Consider the following 24,974-nt stretch of genomic DNA (forward strand, 5'->3'; position numbering starts at 1 on the left):
GTTACTAGTGGCTTTCATTGGACAGTGCGCGTGTAATACTTAAAGGAAATGTTCTAAGTTATTTGAGAATCTGTGTTCCACTTGCAGATTATGGGAATGTGGTAGAGCTGCGTATTAACAGCGGTGGGAAATTACCCAATTTTGGGTTCGTTGTGTTTGATGATTCTGAGCCTGTTCAGAAGGTGCTTAGCAACAGGGTAAGCAGTTTTTCATCTTGATTTTCTGTATCTTTGGTCTTTTAATGTATTCATCCTTAAAACTGTGTTTTATATGTAAAGCGCAGTTTATTCCAACATGTCTGGGTAATATTTTCCATCATGTTTAACCATTATTAAAAGAACTGCCTGGGAGTTAGAAAAACAAAACTGCCATCCAAATAATGTACTTTTTGAATATGTGCATGATGGAGAATGAAATAACTATGGTAACCAATGCACTGAGATTTATGCAGTTCCTTTCTTTGGTAGTGGCTTAGTGGCTTCTGGTGTAAGTGATGAATTAAATATTATGTTACTTTTAGCTAAGATAACTTAGAATCAGTTTGTTTAGCAGGTATATTTGTAGTCTTCATATATAACTGTTTGGGTATAACTATGAGGAACTTCTTTTGTTCTATAAGTTGTCTGGGTTTGGAGTCACCCTACCTTAAGGCACTTTTATTAACAGTACTTTTCTAATAATAGAGGGATTTGTAGAATCAGAATCTTATTTCTGTGTTCTTAAAGAGACCGTTCCTGGGCTTCCCTGGTGGCGCAGTGGTTGAGAGTCTGCCTGCCGATGCAGGGGACACGGGTTCGCGCCCCGGTCTGGGAAGATCCCACATGCCACGGAGCGGCTAGGCCCTTGAGCCATGGCTGCTGAGCCTGCACGTCCGGAGCCTGTGCTCCGCAACGGGAAGGCCACAACAGTGAGAGGCCCATGTACCGCAAAAAAAAAAAAAAAAAAAAAAAAGAGCCCTTTCCTTCCCCCACGTCTTTCATTAGCAAAAACCACTTTCTGTAGTAGTAGAGAAGAACAAAGGTGTAAATACTGTTAATTTACTGAGATGGGTGTGGGAGTTTTAAGACCTCACTTTTTTTTCGATTGAGGTGAAATTCACATAACAAAATTAACCATTTTAAAGTTCAAGACTTCCTTGTTGGCGCAGTGGTTAAGAATCTGCCTGCCAATGCAGGGGACATGGGTTTGAGCCCTGGTCTGGGAGGATCCCACACGCCGCGGAGTAACTAAGCCCATGTGCCACAACTACTGAGTCTGCGCTCTAGGGCCCGCGAGCCACAGCCACTGAGCCTGTGCACCACAACTACTGAGGCCTGTGTACCCTAGAGCCTGCGCGCTGCAGCAACTGAGCCCATGCGCCACAACTACTGAAGCCCGTTTGCTCTAGGGCCCATGTGCCGCAACTACTGAGCCCGCGTGCTGCAACTACTGAAGCCCATGTTCCTAGAGCCTGTGCTCCATAGCAAGAGAACCCACTGGAATGAGAAGCCCGCACACTACAACGAAGAGTAGCCCCTGCTCTGTGCAACTAGCAAAAGCCTGCACACAGCCATGAAGATCCAGCGTGGCCAAAGACAAATTAACAAAACAAAACAAAAAATTTCATTAAAAAATAATACAGGGCTTCCCTGGTGGTGCAGTGGTTGAGAGTCCGCCTGCCGATGCAGGGGACACGGGTTCGTGCCCCGGTCCGGGAGGATCTCACGTGCCGCAGAGCGGCCGGGCCTGTGAGCCTTGGCTGCTGAGCCTGCGCGTCTGGAGCCTGTGCTCCGCAGCGAGAGAGGCCACAACAGTGAGAGGCTTGCTACAGCAAAAAAAAAAAAAAAAAAAAAAATAATAATAATAATACAGTGTGCAACTCATTGGCATTTAATACACATTGTTGTGCAACCATCACCTATCTAGTTGCAAAACATTTTCATTAAAAGTAAGTCTCTTACTCATTGAGCAGTTTTTCCCCATATCCTCTCTCCCCAGCCCCTGGCAACCACTAATCTGCTTTCAGTCTCTGCCATTTAAAACTTACACATTTTATTAACCATGTTAGTTAGAAATGTTGTAGATCATTATTTCCCAGAGGTTCTCCAGAACCTCTGATGCTCTCCAGAATGTTAATGGGTATATTACAAAGTTTAATGTTGTGGTCATAACATTAAGTTAGCCGTAATCTGAAAAGTGCATTGTCTATCAAACTGTTGGACCACTACTTTTATGAAGCATCTCCTGCAAAACCCTGAGAAGTGTGGAGAGAATATGGCTTATGTCACCCAGGACACAGAATACTGAACACAGAGATGTCCAGTAGGCTTTGTTGGTAAATCCACCATTGAGCGTACAATAGATCCAGGGGCCACACTTTTTGGTGCAGCCTTGACTTTGTATTTTCTTAGATGGTATGATACTCCTGTGGGGCCAAACAAGGTCAGGCCGGATAGCTTGCTTCCAGTTAATTATCCAAGATGAGGGCTTTGGTGTTTCATTTAACCCCTGTGGGTAAGGCATGGCATCATTATGCATAGAAATTGTTGAGGTAAATTTCCTCAGAAAGTGGGCTGTATGTCTGCTACCTTTTTTCATTCAGATTGCTTCTATCCTTGTGATACCTCCATAGAGGTATCTTCTATAACTACCTTTTAAAATATCTGCAGTCCTAACCTCTCCTTATCTTTCAGACTTTAAATGATTTTATTTTTCCCATTGTATCTAGAACATTACCAGGAACAGCACTTCACATTAATGTGTGTGATTTATATGCTGTGTATATAAAAAAATATATATATATAAATATTTGTAAATTTGTGTTAAAATACTTATAAATGTACAAACATAAGTATATATTTAATCAGAGTTTAAAATTCACTTTAGAGTCAGAGCTCAAAAGAGGCTCCCCCGCCCCACCCCCATGCATGTTTCCTTACATGCACTTTCAGATCATTCCTGTGAACTCTGGTGACTTCAGATGTAGCTTGCCTTTCCCTCACCTCACTGTATTGGTAGAAGTCTACCATACTCCCTTCAGAATTTTTTTAGACTTTTTTTTGTTTTGGTTTGTTCTTAATTTTTAAATATTTATTTATTTATTTGGTTGCATCGGGTCTTAGTTGCGGCAGGCGGGCTCCTTAGTTGTGGCTTGCTGGCTCCTTAGTTGCAGCAGGCGGGCTCCTTAGTTGTGGCTGTCTGACTCCTTAGCTGTAGCATGCAAACTCCTGGTTGCGGCATGCATGTGGGATCTAGTTCCCTGACCAGGGATCGAACCCGGGTCCCCTGCATTGGGAGCGCAGAGTCTTAACCACTGTGCTACCAGGGAAACCCCCTTCAGTAATTTTTTATGAGTACAGAAATAGCTCATAGAATATGACCGTGGTGTCTGACCATGCTGTGTCGGTTCAGAGGTCATGCTTTCCTGTCAGGATGCCTTGGTTTACATTGCTCTTCTGTCTCTCACTAGCCTTGTGACCCGTGCAGTCTTGTTCCTTAACCTCCCTGGCGCATAGTTTGCTGGTCTCTATAAAATAGGTGTGATAACAACCTTGAAAGGGTTGTTGTGAAGATTAAATGAGATAATAAAAGTGAAGTATATAGAATACTTCTCTGCGTAGTAAGTACTGTTAGATATTTATTTTAAAAAATATTACAGTAGAAAACCACTGAGTACCAGCAAGGAGCGTAAATTGAGTTCATTGGAATCTTGAGTAACCCTTTGTTTGCTGTACTTCTCTTGGCAAAAAAGAAAGCCCAAGACATAGTGGGAAGTTTCTTTTTTTTCCTGCACTAAGATCTGGTATCTTTAGTATCTTCAGTATTTTCCCAAATTCTGTTCAGGCAAATAGCATTTTAAGATTATATTTAGATGAAATTCATGATGTTTTTGAGACATATATGTACTTTGCATAAACATGTGCAGCAAAGTCTTTCCACATTAGGTGATGATGGGATTTTATTCTAAGCCTCCCAATCCATGGAGAAGGTGGCAATTTTTATTTATATTCTATTTATATAATTCTGTGGGAATATAAGATGTGCTTTAATAAGTACAAAGAGAGTTACTCTGCTGCACTGTTTAAATTGACTTTTTGACTTTTGAACTAGCTTGCATACCTAACTGCTTTTCCATGTATCTGTTAGTGGGAAAATTATGTGTTCTGAGTTTGAGACAAAAAACTGCGCTGTGAGCACGTAGGTGATTTGTAACCTGCTGGTTCCTTGTTTTGTCTTGGTTTTATAGCTTTGTTTTGTCTTTGGTAGTCAGTAGCCCATAAGCACTCTGTAAGTCTGTTCACCTTGGTTCTTACAGCCCATCATGTTCAGAGGTGAGGTCCGTCTGAATGTGGAAGAAAAGAAGACTCGAGCCGCCCGGGAAGGAGACCGCCGAGATAACCGCCTTCGGGGACCTGGAGGCCCTCGAGGTGGGCTGGGTGGTGGGATGAGAGGCCCACCCCGTGGAGGCATGGTGCAGAAACCAGGATTTGGAGTGGGAAGGGGCATTGCTCCAAGGCAGTGAATTGCTCTTCACCGATCTTCAGGCAGCAGTACAAACCCTAGCTCCCACAGAATGGTGATTTCTTCAGCCAACCTTTTGGTATCTTGGAATCTGATCCTAGTCTATGATAAACTGCTTAAGTTTGTACAATTCTACTTTTTGTGTTACTGGTGTGTGCTCCTTCCCCTCTCACCCCCACCCCTCCACCTTTTAGTCCTTCACTTCCAGTTTTGTGGAATGATACTTTAGGAAAAGTGGATTTTTAAAGAAGAAAAAAAAAAGACTGCGTTTCCTTGCTTTATTTGCATATAGACTGCATTTTTTTTTAACAGTTTCCCCAAAGGAATGTGTCTTGCTTATTACTGACATTTGGTATGTTTCATTCATTGGAATATTTCTTACTTATTTTCTACATGTTTCAAAAGCCTGTGAGAATTACAGGATTTGATAAACATTTTGAAGGCAGGAAGAACCCAAATTGTCTCTTCTTTGAGAGTCATAACTACCTTCTGGTGTGGAAAAATTGCCGTTGGAAAAATTGACAATTTAGATTCTCTCTGGTATGGTTAAAAACTGAATAAAAGGTGTTAGTAGAGTTTTTCTTTGGATACGTGGTTGCAGAACAGTTCCAAAACCTGTTTTTACCATTGAAATTTAAACTGTGAGATAGGTTTTAAATGTCTAGAATGCAACTGATAAGCTTTTCTTGAACTGTTAGATTTTTTTTTTGAAGTAGAGTTTTTTCATGTTTAATTTGTATTTGTTAAAAAAAAACCAAAAAGACCCCCAAAAATTTCAAAAATCTGAATAACACAAAACCAGAGCAAAACTGTTGTGCCTTCTATTTATCTTTGATTCCAGTCTTGGCAATTGTTTAAAAGAAAAATAATAATAAAAAAAAATAAACTTAGATTTGTTCTATTAGGTTCAGAGTATGTTGGGAATTATAGAATCCCTCTTTCACCCTGTATGTCTTGTGTTCATTTGTTATGCCTTATTCTGAAATTGAGTCTCAAACTGGAATGCTTTTGAGGTCAGATGCTTCTGTAGAGGTTCTTTGACCTGAGTAGTTCAGCATTTGTATTAAGTTTTATTTCAGTGTCTCTTCAGAATCCTAATCGTGGCCCGTAAGAAAGAATGTGACTTTAATATTGGACTTTGCTGGTGTGCTTGAGTGTGCACTAGTTTTTTTTCTTAAATCATAGCCATATGGTAAATTTTCTATTTTGTTATGCTTCCCTTTTATTGGTGGGCATGCAGTGAGTGTTTCTTGGAAATGGCCAATTTTTTTTTTTTTTTTTCCTTTGTGGTACGCGGGCCTCTTACTGTTGTGGCCTCTCCCGTTGCGGAGCACAGGCTCCGGACACGCAGGCTCAGCAGCCATGGCTCACGGGCCCAGCCGCTCCACAGCATGTGGGATCCTCCCAGACCGGGGCACGAACCCGTGTCCCCTGCATCGGCAGGCGGACTCTCAACCACGGTGCCACCAGGGAAGCCCAGAAATGGCCAATTTTTATTAAAATGTTTCTGGAAGAAAATTTAATCTGGCAATATAGACTAATACTCGTTTTGCATAGTATATTACTGTTGAGTGCTCTTAGGGAGATGGGGGAAGGTTTTGTTTACACATTTGTGAAGCAAGCCTTTGCATGATAACTTGTCATTAATCGAAGGGCAATGAGCTTGTCAAGTTTAACTTATTTGTTTTCTTAACAGTATTCATCTTTAGGACTATTGTTTGAGGATAGAATATTAGTAGGAATAGGAATGTTTGTTTTGCTGTTACTGGGAAACTCTAGGTTTGCTGAAGGGTGTAGCCTTAAACTAAAATGAAGTTTGATGTTATCAGTTGACCCTCAGTACCTCAAATATTTGAAAATTGGCAACATTTCTTTCACATAAAGAAACTTTTATAACTGAGTCACATGGCTGTGTTTTGGGTCAGTTTAAATAACTAATTGGTAACCACTTCATTTGGCCCAGGCCAGTGATAATTGGAAGAAATTCAACTTGTACTTTCGTAGCTTATATTAAGCTTGTGGTAGAAAGAAGAAAATTTAGCCTGAGTTATTTTTGAGAAAAAAATTGAGTTGCAGTAAGTGTTTGGTGATAAATTATAGATAACCTAGAAACCATTTTTCATAAGTGAATACTAAACCGTACATTTCAAAAAGTTCTTCCTCCTTAGAACAGAGCTTTAAGGGCACTAACTAGGTGCAGTGTTTCTCAACTTGGGGCTGTTACTATATCCTAGAGGACATGCAGAAATGTGTGGGATTTTTGGTGGGTTGGGGGTAGAGGGAGATGCATACCCTGCATCTAGGGTTTGCTGGGTGGGGGCCAGTGGTGCCAAGTGCCCTTTGAAAATGAAGCAACCCCATTGAGAACACAGGTAGTCCCTACTCCTATAATTCATGGTGGGTGGAATGGTGGACTAGGGCAACTGCAGTGAAAGTTGTCCTTCCTCTGAAATAGAGCCTCAGAAAAATAAACAAATTAGCAAGTAAATCTCTCTCAGGAATTATAGTAACAACTACTGTAAGTAATAATCTCAGCTTTCCTTTATCTGTACCAATTGTGTGTTTTTTTTTTAATTTGGAGAGGTAGTAGCAATGTACTAGATGCTGCTTGTAATTTATTGCAGGGGATTACTGCATAATTTCAGAAAAGAAAAGATTGCTTCAATAATTTCAAGTTATCATAATTGGGATATTATGGTGTTTTGATTAGCATTGGACTTTATAAATAGGATTTAGCGTCATGGTTAACACTATTAAGTATCCAGCTATCATCGATTACATTATTGCTGATGGAATAGACATGTCACCCTAGATACACATATATTCACATATTTCACAGTTAAAGAGTGAAAATAAAATAGATTAGGGCAAGATTTTCTTGTAGACAGCATCAACTCATCACATTCAACATAATTTTTCATCTGTAGGAATGGCCCAACATGCAGTTCTTTACTGAGTTTAATTCACCCATGAATATTTTAGCTAGGTAAGACTAGTTTGGTTCAGTGGGTCTCTTTTAAGATCTGTTGAAAATAAATAGATCTTGGTTGTACAAAAATAATTTTGTTTGCTTTTGTGCTGAGGTTGGGCTTTACTTGTGTCTCCTATGTTCTCAACTTTTTGAGCTGTTGCTGTGGAGCGGTGAAATGGATAATGCAAAAATACTTACTTGGCTTTGGATGAGTAGGTTACTACCACAGTGTTAGTTGAATTGCACTTTAGTTTTAGGTTAGACAACTAAATTTTCACAACTATAACCCTGTGGGTTAGGTGCGATTTCTCCCAAAGTAATAGATGAAGAAATGACATCAGAGGCCTCAAAGTCATCCATGTAGCTTAGGAGCAGATTGGCTTCCAAAACTCTTGCTTTTTCTCTAAAACCATAATGCCTACCTATTTATATTTGAATGACATTAGGGGCATAGGGCATGAAATAACTACAGTATAGAGACTTGAGTCTGCAAACATTCGGATCAAGGTTAGCATTACTGTTCTCCATTTCCTTTAGGGTAAAGTAGATGCATAAACATTGATTTTGTAGGGCTTTGCAGACTGTATGGTAACACAGTAATATTGAGTTACAAGATTATTTTCTCATCTGGTTTGATAATACATTTGATACAATTTAATCTAGATATGGAAGTAATATTTTTATCAGCATCATACAGATGAGTTTATAACAGTTGTGTTTTGCTTATAACTGCCATCCTCTGATGCTTTTCTTCATCCCTTTTATATTTGAAAACCTTTGTAGAGTTGAATGATTTAGTGGAAAACGTGGCACTTTATAGAAAACAATTTGTTCGAATCCATATGAAAATTTCTTTCTATGAGGTTTAAATTTGTAGACCATTGTTCATGTTGTGGCTTATTTTAAGTAAATGATTGCATTTGTCAAATCTACTGATCTAAAAATATCTTTTATATTAAAGTTTTATTTTTGTGCTACTTGAAAGAATCTCTGCAGGAACTGCATACAAATTAGATAATTGTTGAAGTTTCAGTTTAGCAATTTTGAACCTTGTAAAAGAAGCAAGTTTAGCATTTATTTGAAATTGGGGTTCTAGCTAACTGCCTAATATAATATACCACAGATGGGCAGTGGACAGTTAGAGGTACTTTCGCAAATGTTTTAGAAACCTTAAAGAGTGTGTTAGCAACTTAGCAATGTCTTATGTGGGATGGGGTTGTAGGTTAAAGTTGCTCATCAAGTAATGGCCATATTGTACTAGATAATTAAACAAGGATTTGTGGTTTTAAGGTAGTAATACCTTTTAGAATTTGTTTACTTTAATATCGAGATTCTGGGGACCATAGATAGGCTTGTGAACTCTTGCTAGACTGAATTAAAGAAGAAATGGTGGCACGTGTGAGATAAAACTTTTATTTTCATTCTTTTTAGTAGGTATGTATCTAACTTAGGATGATGCTGAAATTAGACTGCTTTGCTCATGCTCTCATGAAGCAGTCTTTCATAATGGCCTGAGTGAGTTGAGTGAGAAGTTGATTAAAGGTGGCCTACAGCCCTTAACCAGTTTTGCTTATGATTATGCTTATGTATTGGCTTAGAATCAAAGTTGTTTTCCTTTTTTTTTTTAAATTTATTTTTGGCTGTGTTGGGTCTTTCTTGCTGCGGGCGGGCTTTCTCTAGTTGCGGCGAGCAGGGGCTGCTCTTCGTTGCGGTGCGCGGACTTCTCATTGCGGTGGCTTCTCTTGTTGCGGAGCACAGGCTCTATGCATGCGGGCTTCAGTAGTTCCGGCGCATGGGATTCAGCAGTTGTGCCTCGCGGGCTCAAGAGCGCAGGCTCAGTAGTTGTGGCTCACGGGCTTAGTTGCTCCGCGACATGTGGGATCTTCCTGGACCAGGGCTCGAACCCCTGTCCCCTGCATTGGCAGGCAGATTCTTAACCACTGCGCCACCAGGGAAGCCTCTGTCTTTGATTGCATGACTTTTGAAGTCGACCTGTCTTCCAGTTTCCACTTGAACCTGGTAGCTTTTTCTAGTTCCCAGTGAGAGGAAAATAAAATAGTATTAGAAATCATTTCTCCTCTTACTTCCATAAACCATGTGACCTGAATAGTTACAGAAATCCATATGTGTTTATTACTTCGAAATATGTCCAGTGTCACAGATTCCTAAGGGACTCGTATCCAATGTGTTTTTGTTTTTTAAAAAAGTAAGCAATGCTTACCAAAAATTCACTGTTGAATTACTTTAGCAGGTATTTATTTTTCGGAAACCCATTTATGGGAAGTTTGCCTGTATTATTGGTTGTAGTTAGAGGGATGGTTGTATCATTTAATATGTATATAAACAGTTTTAACTACTGCTATATTAACCACTTTGGTTACTGATAATCTCCCTAAGCTTTGTTGTCACCTGTTTGACTTTGGGTTTGGTTTAAATTCTTAAATGTTTTTATGAGGAGCGTATGTACCCTGATTTGGGCCTTTTAAATGAAGACATAAGGATGTAGGAAAGAAGAAGGGACTTCGTTTCTTTAAAGATTCAGTGTACACTCTAGATTATGCAGAACACATGATGTTAAAAATAAATTCGTATAGGTAGATGTTGGTTTTGAAGAAGAGTGGGGTGGGCATGGAACTTAGCTGATGGGATAGGAATCATTTACGGTTTATATAAAAGAAAAAAATCATAATTTTAAGTGAGAAACATCAGAATAGTTCCATAAAGTTTTTCTTCCCATACTGATGGTTACCACAAGAAACAGGAGACTCCTGTAATTCTTAGAATATTAGTGCTGGAAAGGACTAAGGTGATTTGTATAACCCCTTAAGTTTTCAAAAGATAGATGGCCCAGATTACTAGTACAGAGTTTCAAGTCAGCTTAAAGCACATTCGGGAATTGCCAGTCCTGCCCTATGTTCGCTCTGTAAGCCAGAGCTGTTAAAGGGTAGCATGTGGGGAGAAAAGGGAAGGAGCCACATTTTATATGCTTACTCCGTTGCTTCGTTAGCTCCATTTTCATACCCAAGTTTTCTGTTTTCTTAGAACTGTTTTAATGCCCAATTCTACCAGGGCCTGTTGTCAGTAAGGACATTAACTGTGTTCCCCTCAGGGATGGGTTTACTACTAGCTGTCAGAAAGCTATTGGGTATCCTAATGTGTTAATAGCTGAAACTCAGCTGTAATTTTCTCCTAAATCCTTCAGCATTTTGCATTCTGTACATTGTGGTGCTTTTTCCACCTTGTATTGTTATAACTGTAAGCTCCTAAGGGGCAGCAATTTGGTCTTAGGCATGTACCCTGTTCAGTGCCTGGCAGCACCGTGTTTGAATCAGGGTCCTAATCTTCCTTTCCACTGATTTTCCCTGTACTTCGTGAAAGGATGCTCCAGCCATGCTGAACTACTTAACGGTTCCTCTAACAAGCCAGGTATGGCTGATTCCGTGGCTTCAAGTGCCTTCACTTCCCTGAAGATAGACTTGCATCTGCATTCTCCTCACCACCCCCATCTCTCCCAAATCTCTTACCATCAAAGCCATTTTTTTCAAGGCCTAGTTTGAGCTTTTTTTTTTTTCTCCCCTAAGAGAAAAGATGTCTTACGAGAGGGTAGCCCCCTTTTAGGAGTTGATTTGTGCAGAATTTGAAGTGAGGAACAAATTTATTCTCATCTACTTTCCTTACACATTGTCCCTCCTGTTTGAAATTCTGTCCCAACCTTCACTTTAAAATGTGCTCCTAGAATACTTTATACCTTTCTCTTAGCTAATAACTTACCCCTTCAACCTAGAATTAGAACAGACCTACCTTATGAGACCATAATCTCCTGGAGGACAAGGACTTGAGGATTAATCTCTTTATTCCTCCTTCCTCCTGGAGGTACATGAAAGCATCCGTAAATGATGATTCACTCAATTAATAAATTAATGTATTTCTGTTTTCTTTCTCACAAGGGAGGCATGCCTAGAGACCAGACTTAATTCAGTAAATTATAGGCCCTGTGCATTTCATAGTGGAGGGGATTGTTGGGAAATTTTGAGGGGTGGGCAGAGGAGGGAGGAAGTCACTGGTCATTTTGAAGTACTTCCATCCCCGGTCTGGGCCCTTAGCTATTTCTTTCTGATTGTGCGCAGTATATCCTGGGCACTTTGTGTTTATGCACAAGAATTGTATGCGCCAAATTTCAATTCCCAAACCTACTCTGTTCTCAGTTTGTCATCACCCATGCCATAAGTCTAAGTCACCTTAGACTTACATCTTAGTCACCTTAGACTCAGTCTTAGTCATCTGCTTCTTGTTTCCTTACTTACTCCAGTGTCCAGCTAAGTCCTGTCAGTTCTACCTCAGCAGTCTTTCACATCTTCCTCCTCACTTAGATAATTTCAGTGGCCTCTCAGCTTCCTTGACCTCTTCTTATTCCCAGCCTACTTTCTACGTGATATTAGATACATCTTACTGAAACCTAGCTCTGACCATGTATCCCATGTATGTGTTCTATCCTCCCTACTAGACTGTAAGCTCCTTATGGGCAGGATCTGTGTCTGAGTCATCTTTGTATCTCCCATAGCACCTATCAATAAATATATCTTGAATGAACAGCGTAAAGCCTTGTCTTAAGTGAAATGATGTTTTCCAGATGATATGTAGGTTCCTCTCGGGTAATGGGGAGATTTCAAAAGTTCTCCTAATATAAAGTCGGTTAACTAGTAACAACTGTGAGTTAACCACAGGGAAAATTTCAGAAAAACTTTAATTTTTTTTCCATTGGAATCAGCATGGATATGTGTATACGGATGGTTCAATAAATATAGTTTTATATACATGTATCACAGAAATTTTACATTCCACCTTCAAACTGCAGAAATAGATTTTTTTTAACAAGCCAAAAAATAACTGCCATAACATTTATGACTTCATGCAAAAAATGGGGAAGAATCAGGGACAAAGGGGAATTAATTGGTTGTGCAAGGTGAAGAGTCCAGTGAGAAGTAGAAAGGTACAGTAGGAAGCGATTGCTTAACATGCTGCTCAAGGTGGTAGCCAAACAAATCCTTAACTGCAGCATTAAGGCCATACCAAGTGTATACACATATACAAAGAAATTTCCATAGAAAAGGCATACTGTCACATTTTCTTCCAGGAGAGGATGAGGAGCTTTGTGACTAATCCTCACCCAAATTTCCAGGCCAGTTAGTTGTTTAAGATGTCCCCAGGTTACTTAGAAATGTCTTCTACTTTGGCCAACTGTCAGTTACTGCTCTGTGGGCTTGTGACTTTCGTAGTCTCTTACAGGGAAGTATGAATCATCTTGAACCTCTTCCATCATGGGTGATCAAGCACTTCGTAGCTTAACTAACACTGCCCAGCCCAGCATAGTTTTTACATCTCGCCAAAGTACTGTAATTCGCATTTGTCTTAGCTGTAACAGACTGTGTAGCCAATGATGGCATTGTGACCTGAAGAACTAAACAGTGCCTTTCTGTTCTTTGGGGTTAAGGTAACTTTTTGAATAGTTAAAGTGTAATGAACCAAAGTGTGAGGTTTCAGGTAACGACCCCTGGAGTTGTTGAAAGTTAATAATCAACTTCTGTCCCCACTGTGTCACACATTTAAGTTGGCAGCTACCTTTTTGGAAAAAAGGAAATGTAAAATCACTTGCAGAAATATCGTAACATGGGATTTGCTCTTCTGCCTAAACATCAAGTCAGGCAGCTTTTAAGACAAAGGGCATATTTTTTGTGCAAATATCAAATGGGTAAAATAGGGAAAACATGGGCAGATGTTTGGAGATGACTTCCAGTTATGCAGAAGTCATTTGCTTTGGCAAGGTTGGGGGGCAACTCTTGAGACTGGCCCATTTTAGTGGATGAATTGTCCAAAAACAAAAAAAAATTAAATCTAAGATAAATTATGTAAGTAAAATACAGTGACTGACTTTGAGCCTTTATTTGATGATGTTACCACTCATTTTGGAGTGTTTTAGATCAGTCTAACGCTGCTTTTTCATTAGTGTTGTCTTAGCTGTGAATTGGATATCAAGTAGTCATGTTCGTCCCCAATTCTTTATGGGCCAGTTTCCAAGTAGGGCCCAGGGTATTCACAACAACTGTGGCTGCAAGGTAATTCGTCTCCTCCCGTGGGTTCCCTGGGTCAGTCAAGTTTGAGAATGAGGTCTCTGGAAATGGCTTGTTCTGGGAGAGGACCAAATAATGTGTGACTTGGGAGCACTTTAGTATGTTTTGAACACTTAGAAAGTGAGCAGTCAGTATCCTTTCCAACTGCGTTTCACCCAAACTGACACTAGTTATTTACATTGCAGTAATTTGCATGGGTTCTAGATACAGCACTTTTGGACTGATCCAGACAATGAGACATGTGGATCCCCTTTGGCAACCTTGCTGAGAGGCTTAAAAGCGTTAAGAGTTTTGTCTTGGTCACTTTGTAGTTCATGTTGTACACCTCAAGTCTAATTACAGCAGGGAAGATGTATATTGTGTCGTTTTTCAAACTTATTTGGAGGCTGCTGAGGTCCTTGGTATGTTTGTCTTGAAAGTAGAACTTGGCTATTTAACTTGCTTTAAAAAAATTTTTTTTTTTTTTGAGAAAGTTGTACTTTTGTTTAATATGTGCAAGAATCACATTGGGTAGGTATTTAATCTGTGTCCAGTATACTAAGTAGCAAGACACACCCCTTTGGGATTTAATTCACTCATCTCATTTTAACTGTTGTTTATGCTGAAAATATTATAATGGATCACGTATTGGAAGGTTGAACCATTAAAATGTGAAATAGTCTGAATTTTAAATACTCTGAAATGCATTGTGGGAATGTCCAATTTTTTTGTCTCTTGCATACTATTCTGGCTAAATGGCATGTTGAGCCTGGTACACCTTTAAATGTGGTAGAAATATATATCTAACATGGAAAAAACAGTTTAGCAAATTGATTATTTGATATATAAGCACCACTCTAAAAAAGATGTGGGGCAATCTTTCATCTATTACTAGGATAGGTAATACTAACCTTCTCTTTCCCAAAAGTATTCTTTCTAAAGAAAGGCAAATCATTCTGAAAGAAATTATTCTTTTTACATACTTCCACAAGCAGTGACTTATTAAAAACCAGTTACGTTTTGTCTGTTTTTTTTTTTTCTATTCATATTTGACATTTTCACGCTCCATACCCTTTTTACTTTATAGTCATGATTTCGTCCTTTGAATAGATGCTCTTTGGGTTGGGAGAATCATTTTAGTTACAGCTGAAAATAAAAAGGACATGCTAGATTATTCTTTTCTTCTAGGTCATCTCTGTTTAATATTTCAGATCAACAAAATGTAATAGTACTAGGATCACAATCTCTTCATTGCAAATAGCTACATTGTACTAAGAATTGCCTTGGTTTGAGATTTGACAAAAGAAGAAACTCTAGAAGTAACTTTTTTCAGAATCACTGTAGAATAGTGAGCTGAATGTAGAACCATGACTCTACTGTACCTTTATTGTCCCCTTTCTAGTGCCTACCTACCACAAACTAAATGCATAATACTTGGCTTGAATTGATGATGTCCTAGAAGATGTGAATTTCTAGTGGGTATTAACTATATCTGCTGCTGAGATGAAGGGAAAGGCAAGTTCCCTGCAACAAAGTACAGGTAAATTTGAATTAGGCTGGAAGTATCAGTTAATGGAGAGAGGGGATTGAATGAACTGCTTTGCAAAGCATGAGGGAATATCCTATTGGTCTGTCTTTGAGAACTGACATACTCAATAGAGTCCTGACCCTTTATTCTACATTTAAGGTTGTCCTGATGCATTCCAAGTCTGTCTTTCCAAACATGCCTACCGTTCATTAGACTTCAGCCGAATGGATAGTCACTGTGCCTTATATTGTGCCTCTTGTTATTTCCCTCCATATTTTTTACTCATGTTCCTTCTGCTGGAATACTCGTACCATCCGTCAAAATCTCACATGTTTTTTAATCTTGCTACTGCTCAAATGGCTCTTAAGCCGTGAAACATATCATGTTTTATTTTCTGCATGGTCCTTGGTACCCTCCGTTGTCACATATTTCCTGCATTTCACATTAGTAAGTATTACCAAGTATTGGTAAGTACCAAGTATTTTGGTACTTCTTAGTAAGTACCAAGTATTTTGGTACTTCTATTAGCCCCTCCTGTGATGTAGGAAAAGAAGGTCTGCTTTATTCTGATGCCCTGCTTTCATTGTACGCTGTCTTGCCACAGTAGATTTAATAAAGAGCAGGTAGGTGGAGACAGGCAGGTGCAGGGAGGTTAAAAACACAAAGCTGATAGAAAACCTGCACAGAATATGTACATTCTAGCCCTGGCTATGACACTTTCTTTTGAAACCTCCTCCTTGAGCTTTCAGCTCAAACCTTGAAGGGTTAAGCTGCTTTCTCTAGGCTGAGACATTTTGAAAAATCATCCAAAGGCAAGTACTTAACAGTTGCCAGGAGACCCGCTGAACCTGACTTGTGGTCGCTAAACAGGGTCCATTCAGAGCGCCACTTTGCTCACCAGCATCCAGAGCTGCACAGAAGGAGCGGCCCTGGTCCTCAGCGGTCGCCAAGACCTTTCTGGTGTCGCTGCTGGTAGCTGATGGTTCTGTTAGGCCAGACGCCAAACTTGATGCAGCTGAAGTGTCATGGATGAGGCCAAAAGGGACTTCGGCAATGTAGTAAGAAGAAGCCTACCCCCATGAACTGGTCTGGCTAGATTATACACATCAAGTTACCTAGGCGATGGTTAAGTCAGGAACAAAAGGACTTGGAGACAAGCAGTAGCTTATTAATATATATTTTTTGAGTGTGTGGGGGAGGGTTACGTCCACATATTTACCTATGGTTTTATTTTCCCACTTAATTTCCAGAGCCTGGATAGGAGTCAAGAGCTGTTAGAAGGCCCTCCTTTATTGGAACATTGGTCAGGCTGCCACTTGTAATACTCTTGTTTCAGTGGTACCTCATATAAACAGTTGCTCCGTCTTTACCTCCGCAGCTGCTTGGGGGAAGTGGTTACCTTGTGTTTAACACTTTCAAAGGTGGGTGAGACTACAGTTACATAAATCTAAAAAGTAAACTGCTGTGGAAAATAGTTTTTTGTTTAGAGTCTGAGCTCAGATGTGCCATCCTCCAAGAGACCTGTCCTGAATTCTTTCTCTGCCTCATCTGTTACCAGATCTTCTCTTGAATTAGTTATTCATATCCATATGACATCTCACTTCACTAAATATAAGATCTGTAGTTAGGGGTGGTGCTTAGCTTTGGTTCCTATGCCTTGTAGTGTTTGTAGTAGGTTCTTAGTTGAGTGACTGTTTTAGAGGGATTCTAGACTTAGGAAAGACTTTCAGAAAAGGTCTAGTCCTTACCCAGGAGTCCAGCCAAATCCAAGCCATTCCAGGACACAGTGACCTCTCATGTAGGACTACAGACAGGGTGTTCTCGTGGTCCTCCAAATGCCATGTATTCCCATTCTGCCCTGTTGTTTACTCATTTTGCTCTCTTCCACAATTCCTTTAGCCAGAAAATGGCCCCATATCAATTCCAAATCTTCATGTACCAAAAACTGGATTAGTAGGCTCTCAACCATTTAAGGTGGGCTGATTTATATTCATTGTTCATTACCAAGTTCTGAGAAGAGGAAGGCCAAGGATTGTCTTGGTTGGTTCTTGATCTAGAAGATGTTTGATTTCCAGTCTAGTACAAGATAGTATGCCTTGGCACATAACAGGTTACAGGAGGTTAAATTTATGTGTATTGGAATGTACCTAGGCAAAAAGAACCATGTGCTTCAGTTAGAAGATACATTTGAGTTAAACTAATGTCTCTTCAATATACTGCTTTTTAATGTAAACTAAATTATTTTAATGTAAACTACCACATCAATTACTTGATTTTATACTCAACAATTTGGGAAGATAAGAGCTTTTTACAGGCAGGTGACTAAGGTCACAGAGAGTGAAGTAATTTGTTGAAGTCAAAAACAGATGAGGTCAACATGTCATGCCTGTTCCAATGATGTGAAACTTCCGCAAGGCTGTGACTTGGGCTAGTAACGTAAGCTTTCTGAGCTGCCGTTTCCTGATCTATAAAAGGAGAAATAGGATTAGGGCCGTTGTGAGAATTATATAATTTATAAGTTATATAATTTAAAGAGACTGACATACAGTAGGTGCTCAACAATATTATTGCGATATTCAAGGTTTGCTCATAATCTCTTAATGGTCCACGTATGAGTGACCACTATTCACAGAGCTTAATATGGTGCTTCTATTTAGCTGATACTCATGGTATCCATGGGAAAAAGGGATGCAGGTGCTTGGTAAGTGGAATCGGTTCTAGAATTTAGGTCTCTCAGTGTGTGTTCAGGCTCTGAGGCAAGTGTGGTGTAATTCGCCAGTGAGAATCCTTGGGGCTAGTCATGCAGTGTCACTGAATCAGCTGCTCTGCAGGGCGGGTGGATTTAGCCCTTTGGGAGCCAGCCTCAATTCTGAAAGAAAGATTTCTGGTGACCTCTTCTGGCAAACAGGAAGAAGTGATGAGGAGCTTCAGAGAGATTGAGATAATGGAAATGCTCTACGGTTTACATCAAGGGGGTGGAGTTAGCATTCATTATGTCATTTTATCGAGACAGTGGGTCTGTGATGTGAACATTATCCCCAAATATATAAAGAAACTGAGGGCTGGAGAGGTGATGGTTTTGCTCAAGATCACTTGCCTACTTGCGTTTCAGCCTTCTAACTTGAAGCTCGTGGCTTTTCCACTGCACCAGGAAAATCACAAGTGGGTTTAGAGAGGAAAGCTGAGAGGAGAAAAGGGAGAGTGGGATCACCTTAGAGTCTGGGGATGTCTTTATGTTTTTTCTGCAACTATAAGGCAACTGGAGAAGTGGCCTTTAAAAAAACAACAAAAACTTTACAGCTGGGAAAACTCGTCAGGCTCAACTAATTCAGTACTTCTGTTTTACAGATAGGAAAACTGAGGGGAAAATAGGAAAGAATTTTACAGTGACTCTCTATATTAACTACCCAGACTATACAACTACCATTTCACTGTATTTGTTTTATCACACATCTATCCATTCTAGAGGTCTTTTTAAATATCCCTGGGTTGAATCTTTCAGGGGCAAAGAAGGAAGTGGCTATATGGTGACGGGGAGCAGGGGTAGGAAACGGTTTCCTAATGGAAACATTATGGTTTCTATTTTATTATCTTATGCGAAATCTATTAATTTATTTTTAACTTTGGAACCCGAAAAAAGTTCAATCTGCAATATTCTCATTAATTTCAGGGCCAGATGAAGGGAGAGTGAAGATCATTTGTCATAATGTCACCCTATAAATATTTTGAAGAGATTCTATTGCTATAAACCATAAACACATCCCTGTTGGGAAAGACAGGAGCAGTGTTTTCTGATTATAAGGAGTGTTTGTTGGAGCTACAGGCGTGTGGAAGCAATTTCAGGAACATCGCTGTGAGGGTGAGGTTTGTTTGGGGGTGGGGGGCGATTGGAGAGGGCTGGCTCAACTCCAGCCATACTTGCTATAATATTTTTTCTCTTTCTTAGTATAACCTAGTTAGTGGTATGAATTTCGATGAACCTCCCCAGTGGTCTGGAACAGTCCCATTTTTTTTCTGCCTGTAACTGCAACTAGAGTAATAGAGACAGAGGAAAATATTCCTAAGTCTTGCTGGAATTTTCTTGTTATGATTAAACGGTGTGTGGGGGACAGTCTGGGAGGGGACTTGGAGTCATTGCAGTTATTTCCCCAGGGATATTTCATAAGTTCTGCTCTGATGCGTTTCTCTTTGATCCTTCCAGAGTCTCTGGCAGAGAGAATTCAGACAACTGCCATAGGAAATGGGGTACAGTCTTCACAGGACATATATGCTAAAATACAGAGTGGAATGTTGTCCTGATGTTGGATGGGATTCTCAGGTGAGAAGCTAGTTTATCAGTACTGTGAAATAACTAGACTTTCACTGCCGGAAAAGTAAGATTGTAATCTCCTTGAGGACCAAGACCCTCTTCTTTCTTAATTTCTCCTTACCTGCCTTCTGGGCAGGCCTGGGATGGGGTTCCAAGCCTGACACTGAAATGCGGAAACAGTGAAACCTTTTACAACACACAGTATGCTCTTTTCTTCAACCCATCAAAGTATCCAGAATTTGGCTGTGATAAATCTCCTTCAACTCCCTCTTTTTACAGGGGGGTGATTGGGCCAAGGAAGGTGGAGTAGCTTACCCATGTTTCCATGATGAGCCTGAGGTAGCGCCAGAACGAGGACCCACTTCCCATTGACCTCTGTCTACTTCAGGAGGCAGGTGTGTTTAAATAGAACACTGGGTTTTGAAGTTGCATAAGAAAACAGTTGAATCTGAAGAAAGGCAGGCCTAAAACAAGGCAGTGCGGGGAATTGGGAAGCAGGGCAATTGTGGGAATGGAAGACCCAATCTTGCTTGGAATCTGTATGTCGCCAGCGAATGTCTTTCATCCCCATTATTAGTTAGTTGGTTAATTAGCTGGTGTTGGTCTACAGCTGGTTAATGGCCTTACATAGAATATAATTTTCATCACTGGGCTCTCTGAAGGGTATATTTTTGGCTTGCCATTCTCTATAGTCTGACTTTTCGACCCAGTGTTCCAGTGGAAATTTTCCAGAACATTGAAATTTCAAAATGCAAGAGGAAGAATAGAAATCACAGCCTTAAAACAAATGAAACAGGAGCTACTAGTCCATTCTAGTCCCCATCCCAGCATCCCATTCTCCACCCCCTCAGAAATACATCAGCATATCTGGCAGAGCTGGGTTTCACAAAACAAGATGCACAGCTTGATGAAACAGGGATGCTGATGGAGGCAGTGAGAGGAGGCAGCGGTGGGGTGGAGAGCGAAGAGGGAGAAGGAGTGGTCTGGACGCTAGCTGAAGAAGCCTTAATGATCCTAAAAATTATTGGGCAATAATTGCTACCTTGGAACTCACTTTGCTGTTCCAAAGAATGATAAAGCACCTTAATTATTGCTTTAAATAACCACACAGCTCCATCAAAACAGCATGAAATAGCACCCACGTATGAGCAAACTTATCTACTGCCATTGCTGTTTACAGCCTGAGAAATCCTTAAGGAAACAACAGGGTAATAACTTGGTGGAGTCATCATCTAGTCTGGGCCCTCAAGATTCTAGGTTACTCAGGCCTGGGAGAGGTGCTGGCACGTTGCCCTCGTTCTCCTTGACATTCTGAGATCTTTAACTGGGACAGTCAGAAAGAAGTCATTGCTTTCATTCTCTTAACCATTGGGCTGGGGTGGGGAGGGCAGTGTTTAGGGATTTTTTTAAAAGTTCCTCATTACGACAGGAATTTCAGCCTATCCACGAAGGTTCTTCCTATCCATTGGGATTTCAGGATACTCTGAGACCAAAGCCTTTGCAATATATGCTTTGCCTCACGGTGCTACAAGTAGTTAAGAGCAGCCCAGCTCAATCAAAACACAGTGTGTCTTTTACTCCTTCCTTGGTCAGGATAAGCTCCTGTTTCTGGCTTCCTAGAGCTGCAGGAAAATAGGAGGGTTCTTCATTTAAATTTCAGGAGTTGGTTTCTGAGAGAAGGGACTTAGTGGAAGAAAAAACAGCTAAATTATATTTTAGCTTTTCCCTCCTAGAGAATTTTTGGTCTGTTCGCTGTTTGGTCTGTTTCTCAGCAGACCTTACCAGCCCCTCAGGGTGCAAACCTTTCGGTCAACCTGAGAACCATAGCTCACAGAGGAAACCTCATCTTGCCTGCCTCTTCAGAGTTAGGGTAGAGGGCAGCCTTCTGAATGTGCAGAAGGTGCTCATTGAATAAATCTGATAGCTTCCAGAGTGGTATTCATCGTCCCTGGGCTGGGCTTCCAGCCAGACTAGGGAATATCTGCACATCCAGATCTCCACCCCAGTCCTAAAGCTGATGCAGATTGTACCTGCTGCTTGCCAGCTTCTTCTCCTAAGGAGGCACTTACTGCAGACATGATAACTTCCTTCAATTTTGGTGTGTTGCAATTAACTAAGGAATCTAATTTTCACAAGACTGTTATCAGCGATGGTACCAGCTTAGCTGGGGCACCAATCTACTCTGCAATCAATATCGAGCCTCACAAAACACCATCTCATCTCTTTTTAATGACGTTCATAAAAGCACATACTTTCAAAGAAAGGAACCATCTCCCATCATATGTATTTTCTCCCCAGTATGAAAAAAGTAGCCTATGAAAAATATTGATGAACTTCTTAGAGGGGTACATTTCTTATTTATTGACAGCTTAGAAGAAGAAATAATTCGGATCAAATGACCTTTTGTCTTTGTAGACAAACTAAAAATAGAGTTAAGTTCAAGGTGTCTCTCTCACATATACACACACACATTTTTTGTTCTCTTCATGCCTGTCCTTGGTCACTCCCTGTAGCGTTAGTCAAGAATGGACTCTTGAATATTTGAAAGGACCAGAGGATGGCAGAGCTGAGCCATTTATTTTGGCTGCTCTTGAAAAATGAGACATGTTATAAACTAATAGATAAGAAGTTATTGGTATTATTATCTGCTTAATCACTTTCTCCTAAATTTGGCTCCTAGGAGTTTGGGAGGTGGGTGAAATTACCCATTCGTCTCTGCCAGTATCCAGTTCTTCCTTCATGCAGAAATAAATACTGGTCTATATACATAAGGGTGTGAAAACCAGTAAACCACTCATTATACCTAAATTAGTTTTCTCGGTACTGTAGCCCTTGGCATCTGTAGTCCCAAGGCATGATGTCCTCTGTGCACAAACTGAAGAGGAAGTTAAGGAAGTATTGCCCTTTTTGTTAAAGCCAACTAAAAAGATATTGGGCTTAAATTACCTAGTTTGATTTTCTGTAATGATGAAATCCATGTAACTAGTTGCTAAATCCTTACTACATTACACATTAATGATAACGTGTTCTCCTTGAGCATATGCTCCATTCCTCATTCCTGATGGAATTTTTGGCATTATAATGATTGGTGTTCTTTCCCCACATTTGTTCACCTTTGATAAAGTGGAGCGAAAGGAAAAACAAATCTGCAAATTGTCCAAAGAAAGGCAACAAGAATTGTGTGTGTCCATATATGCGTGCATATGTATATTCATAGCCACCCGGAGAGTTCAGAAATCAAAGTGACCTTAAACTTTCTGTTGTGTGAACTTCCTGTAGACCAGTTCAAGCACATAGAGCAGTCGGTGCCAGGAGGGAGGTGGAAATCACCTGTACCACTCTCCCCGTTATGTATTTAGAGAAACCAGAGCTTAGTGGTTTACCCGAGGTCACCCAGCATATTAGTGGCAGGACTAAAATTCACATTCTTCTTTTCACTGCTGTCATGCATCCGCTCACATTTACTTTCTATGAGAGATGCTGTGTTTGGAATAGTCTGAGAGAAGATCCCCTCTGTGTCTCAGAGAGATGATTCTGTTGTCTGTTGGGTACTATCAGCTAGACCTGGCAGCACCCAGTGGGCACAGAGGTTGACTATTGTGGCAGAAGTTCAAGGATCCAGCAGAGGTTGGGCAAATGGCCCAGTGATTTCTCTGTCTTGAGGAGATTCCAGACACCTCATACAAGGAGTACGGTGTGATTTTGCAGTTTGAATGGAGGAAAAATGTCTTAGAGCAATTGGTACTGTCTTTAGTTCCTGATAGTGGCCTAGCGCATTTGTTGCCTGATTCACCTAGACTTCAGACATTCTGAATTTAGTCTAATAATGAGTAAAGTAGAGAGAATGGGTTCTTTAATTTTTTTAAATTAAAAAATGATTTGCCCCCTAAATTGAAAAAAGTGCTAGTGAAAGGGGATGTTAGCCTTTCCAGAGACCCATGCACCACTTGAGAATTGAGGGTTTTTTCCCCTCTCCCTTAAATAAAGTGAATATAGTGCTCATGAAAGGTGCTAATAGCAGTTCAAAGGCTGATATTTTAGTCTTGAACTGGTAGTATTTGTTCAAGTCCCTCTATTTAACTTTTCCTCCTTCAGACACATGTTAGTGGTGGGGAAAAGGATGGTCTTACATGAGAGACTCCTACTCACTTGGCTCCCATTCCTCAATGCTTCTTAGAAAAAAGGATTCCGGGTTCCCTCTCACATCCTCCACGGCTAGAATACAGTTGAGTTTTCTGGTCTACACAGGCCAAGAGAAGGGAAGGCAATGATTGGTTAACCTTGGAACTTGGATGTAAACAGCTTTTTCATTAAAGCCACAAAGCCAAATCCTTTTTCGGCTGCATAGTGCATTTTCTGTACCTCAGTCACCTCTGGATCTTGTCTTAACCTGCTTCTTTGGGCTTCTATGGGCATTAGTTATGGGCATAGGGAATGGGAGAAACTTCCCCTGGGGAAGGTGCTTTAGGGAGGAGTTAGGTTCCCAGTGTCTCATCTCTGTCCTGCCCTAAGTTGGGGATACTCTAAAGGCACAAGTGAACCCCAAGCCTCAGTACGACTGACTGTCAGCTGTGTCTCACCAGCTACCTACCACTTTTTTCCTCTAAAGTGTAAAGAAAGAAATGTAACCCCAGTATTCTGGTCACGGGCCATAGCAGGGAGGATGCCACAAGCCATAGTGCAGTCGTTTCAGGTGCAGTGGTGTTGACAGAGGGTGGGCCAGAGGCTGCTGGACAGAGCTCCCCTCTAATTCATCTGTGAACATCTGTGTCCTTGAGCGGGCTCCCCCACGCCCTGCAGTTCACTTCGCAGGCTCTCTCCTTTTCCCCCAGAACTGTCCCACGATATCCCTAGCTATCTGGATAGTTCTGGCACTTCAGAGTTAGAAGGAGAGAGAAACGTTTGACTAACGTTCTTAAATGTTAAAGCCAAACAAAGCACCAAAAAGGAAAACAAAAAAGAGACTTACAAAAATATAATGGGGTCTTCCCCCCCAAGCTTCCCCCATTCTTTGTGGTATATGAAATGTCAGAATATAATGAACAGACTTTATAAACATTACTCTTTCCACCCGTATACACACATCTAAGTGGCAGCAGCCTCACTGCTACCCTGTCACCTCACAAAACTTCACTCTGTAGAACCACGATATAACGCATCTGTTTCATCCTATGGACCCCACCTTCCCAAACATACACCCACTTGCAATTCCAGAGACTCTTCCCAAAAATAGACATCTGAAAAAAGTGCATCTGTTTATACTCAGTCTATCTGCGTATTATTTCTTGAGATTATTACCTTTTTTTTTAACCATAAAAAAGATTGCATATTAGCAATATGATGAGAAAAACCACAGCGGCCATTTCTGGGTGGTGGTGGAGGATAAGTGGGGTGGGTGGTGAAGCACAGAAGCGTGAGGGCTCAGAGAGGGGCAGCTCAGAGAGAGGTCCTCAGCCTGGAGACGTGAGGATGGATTCTCAATCTTCGGGGCTCGGAAATGTCCCATCTCTTTAGTCACACCCTTCTCTTCTCTCCACTTTTCCCCATTTCCACTACCCA

At 40.6% G+C, this 24,974-nt stretch overlaps 1 protein-coding gene across 6 annotated transcripts in view; it reads left to right on the forward strand.

The window, feature by feature from the left end:
* G3BP1 (G3BP stress granule assembly factor 1) overlaps positions 1 to 5,390 on the forward strand; it is a 31,541-nt gene extending 26,151 nt beyond the window's left edge. For all 6 annotated transcript variants that reach the window (XM_082650651.1, XM_082650652.1, XM_082650656.1 and 3 more), the window contains 2 exons: positions 88 to 197; positions 4,295 to 5,390. In XM_082650651.1, the coding sequence (XP_082506777.1) occupies positions 88 to 197; positions 4,295 to 4,501 (317 nt within the window). In that variant the 3' untranslated portion in view covers positions 4,502 to 5,390. The remainder of the gene's footprint in view (positions 1 to 87; positions 198 to 4,294) is intronic.
* The last annotated feature ends 19,584 nt before the right edge of the window (positions 5,391 to 24,974 follow it).

This window comes from Grampus griseus, assembly GCF_964374135.1.
Source record: "Grampus griseus genome assembly, chromosome: 3".
In the NCBI taxonomy this organism is placed as follows: Eukaryota; Metazoa; Chordata; class Mammalia; order Artiodactyla; family Delphinidae; genus Grampus; species Grampus griseus.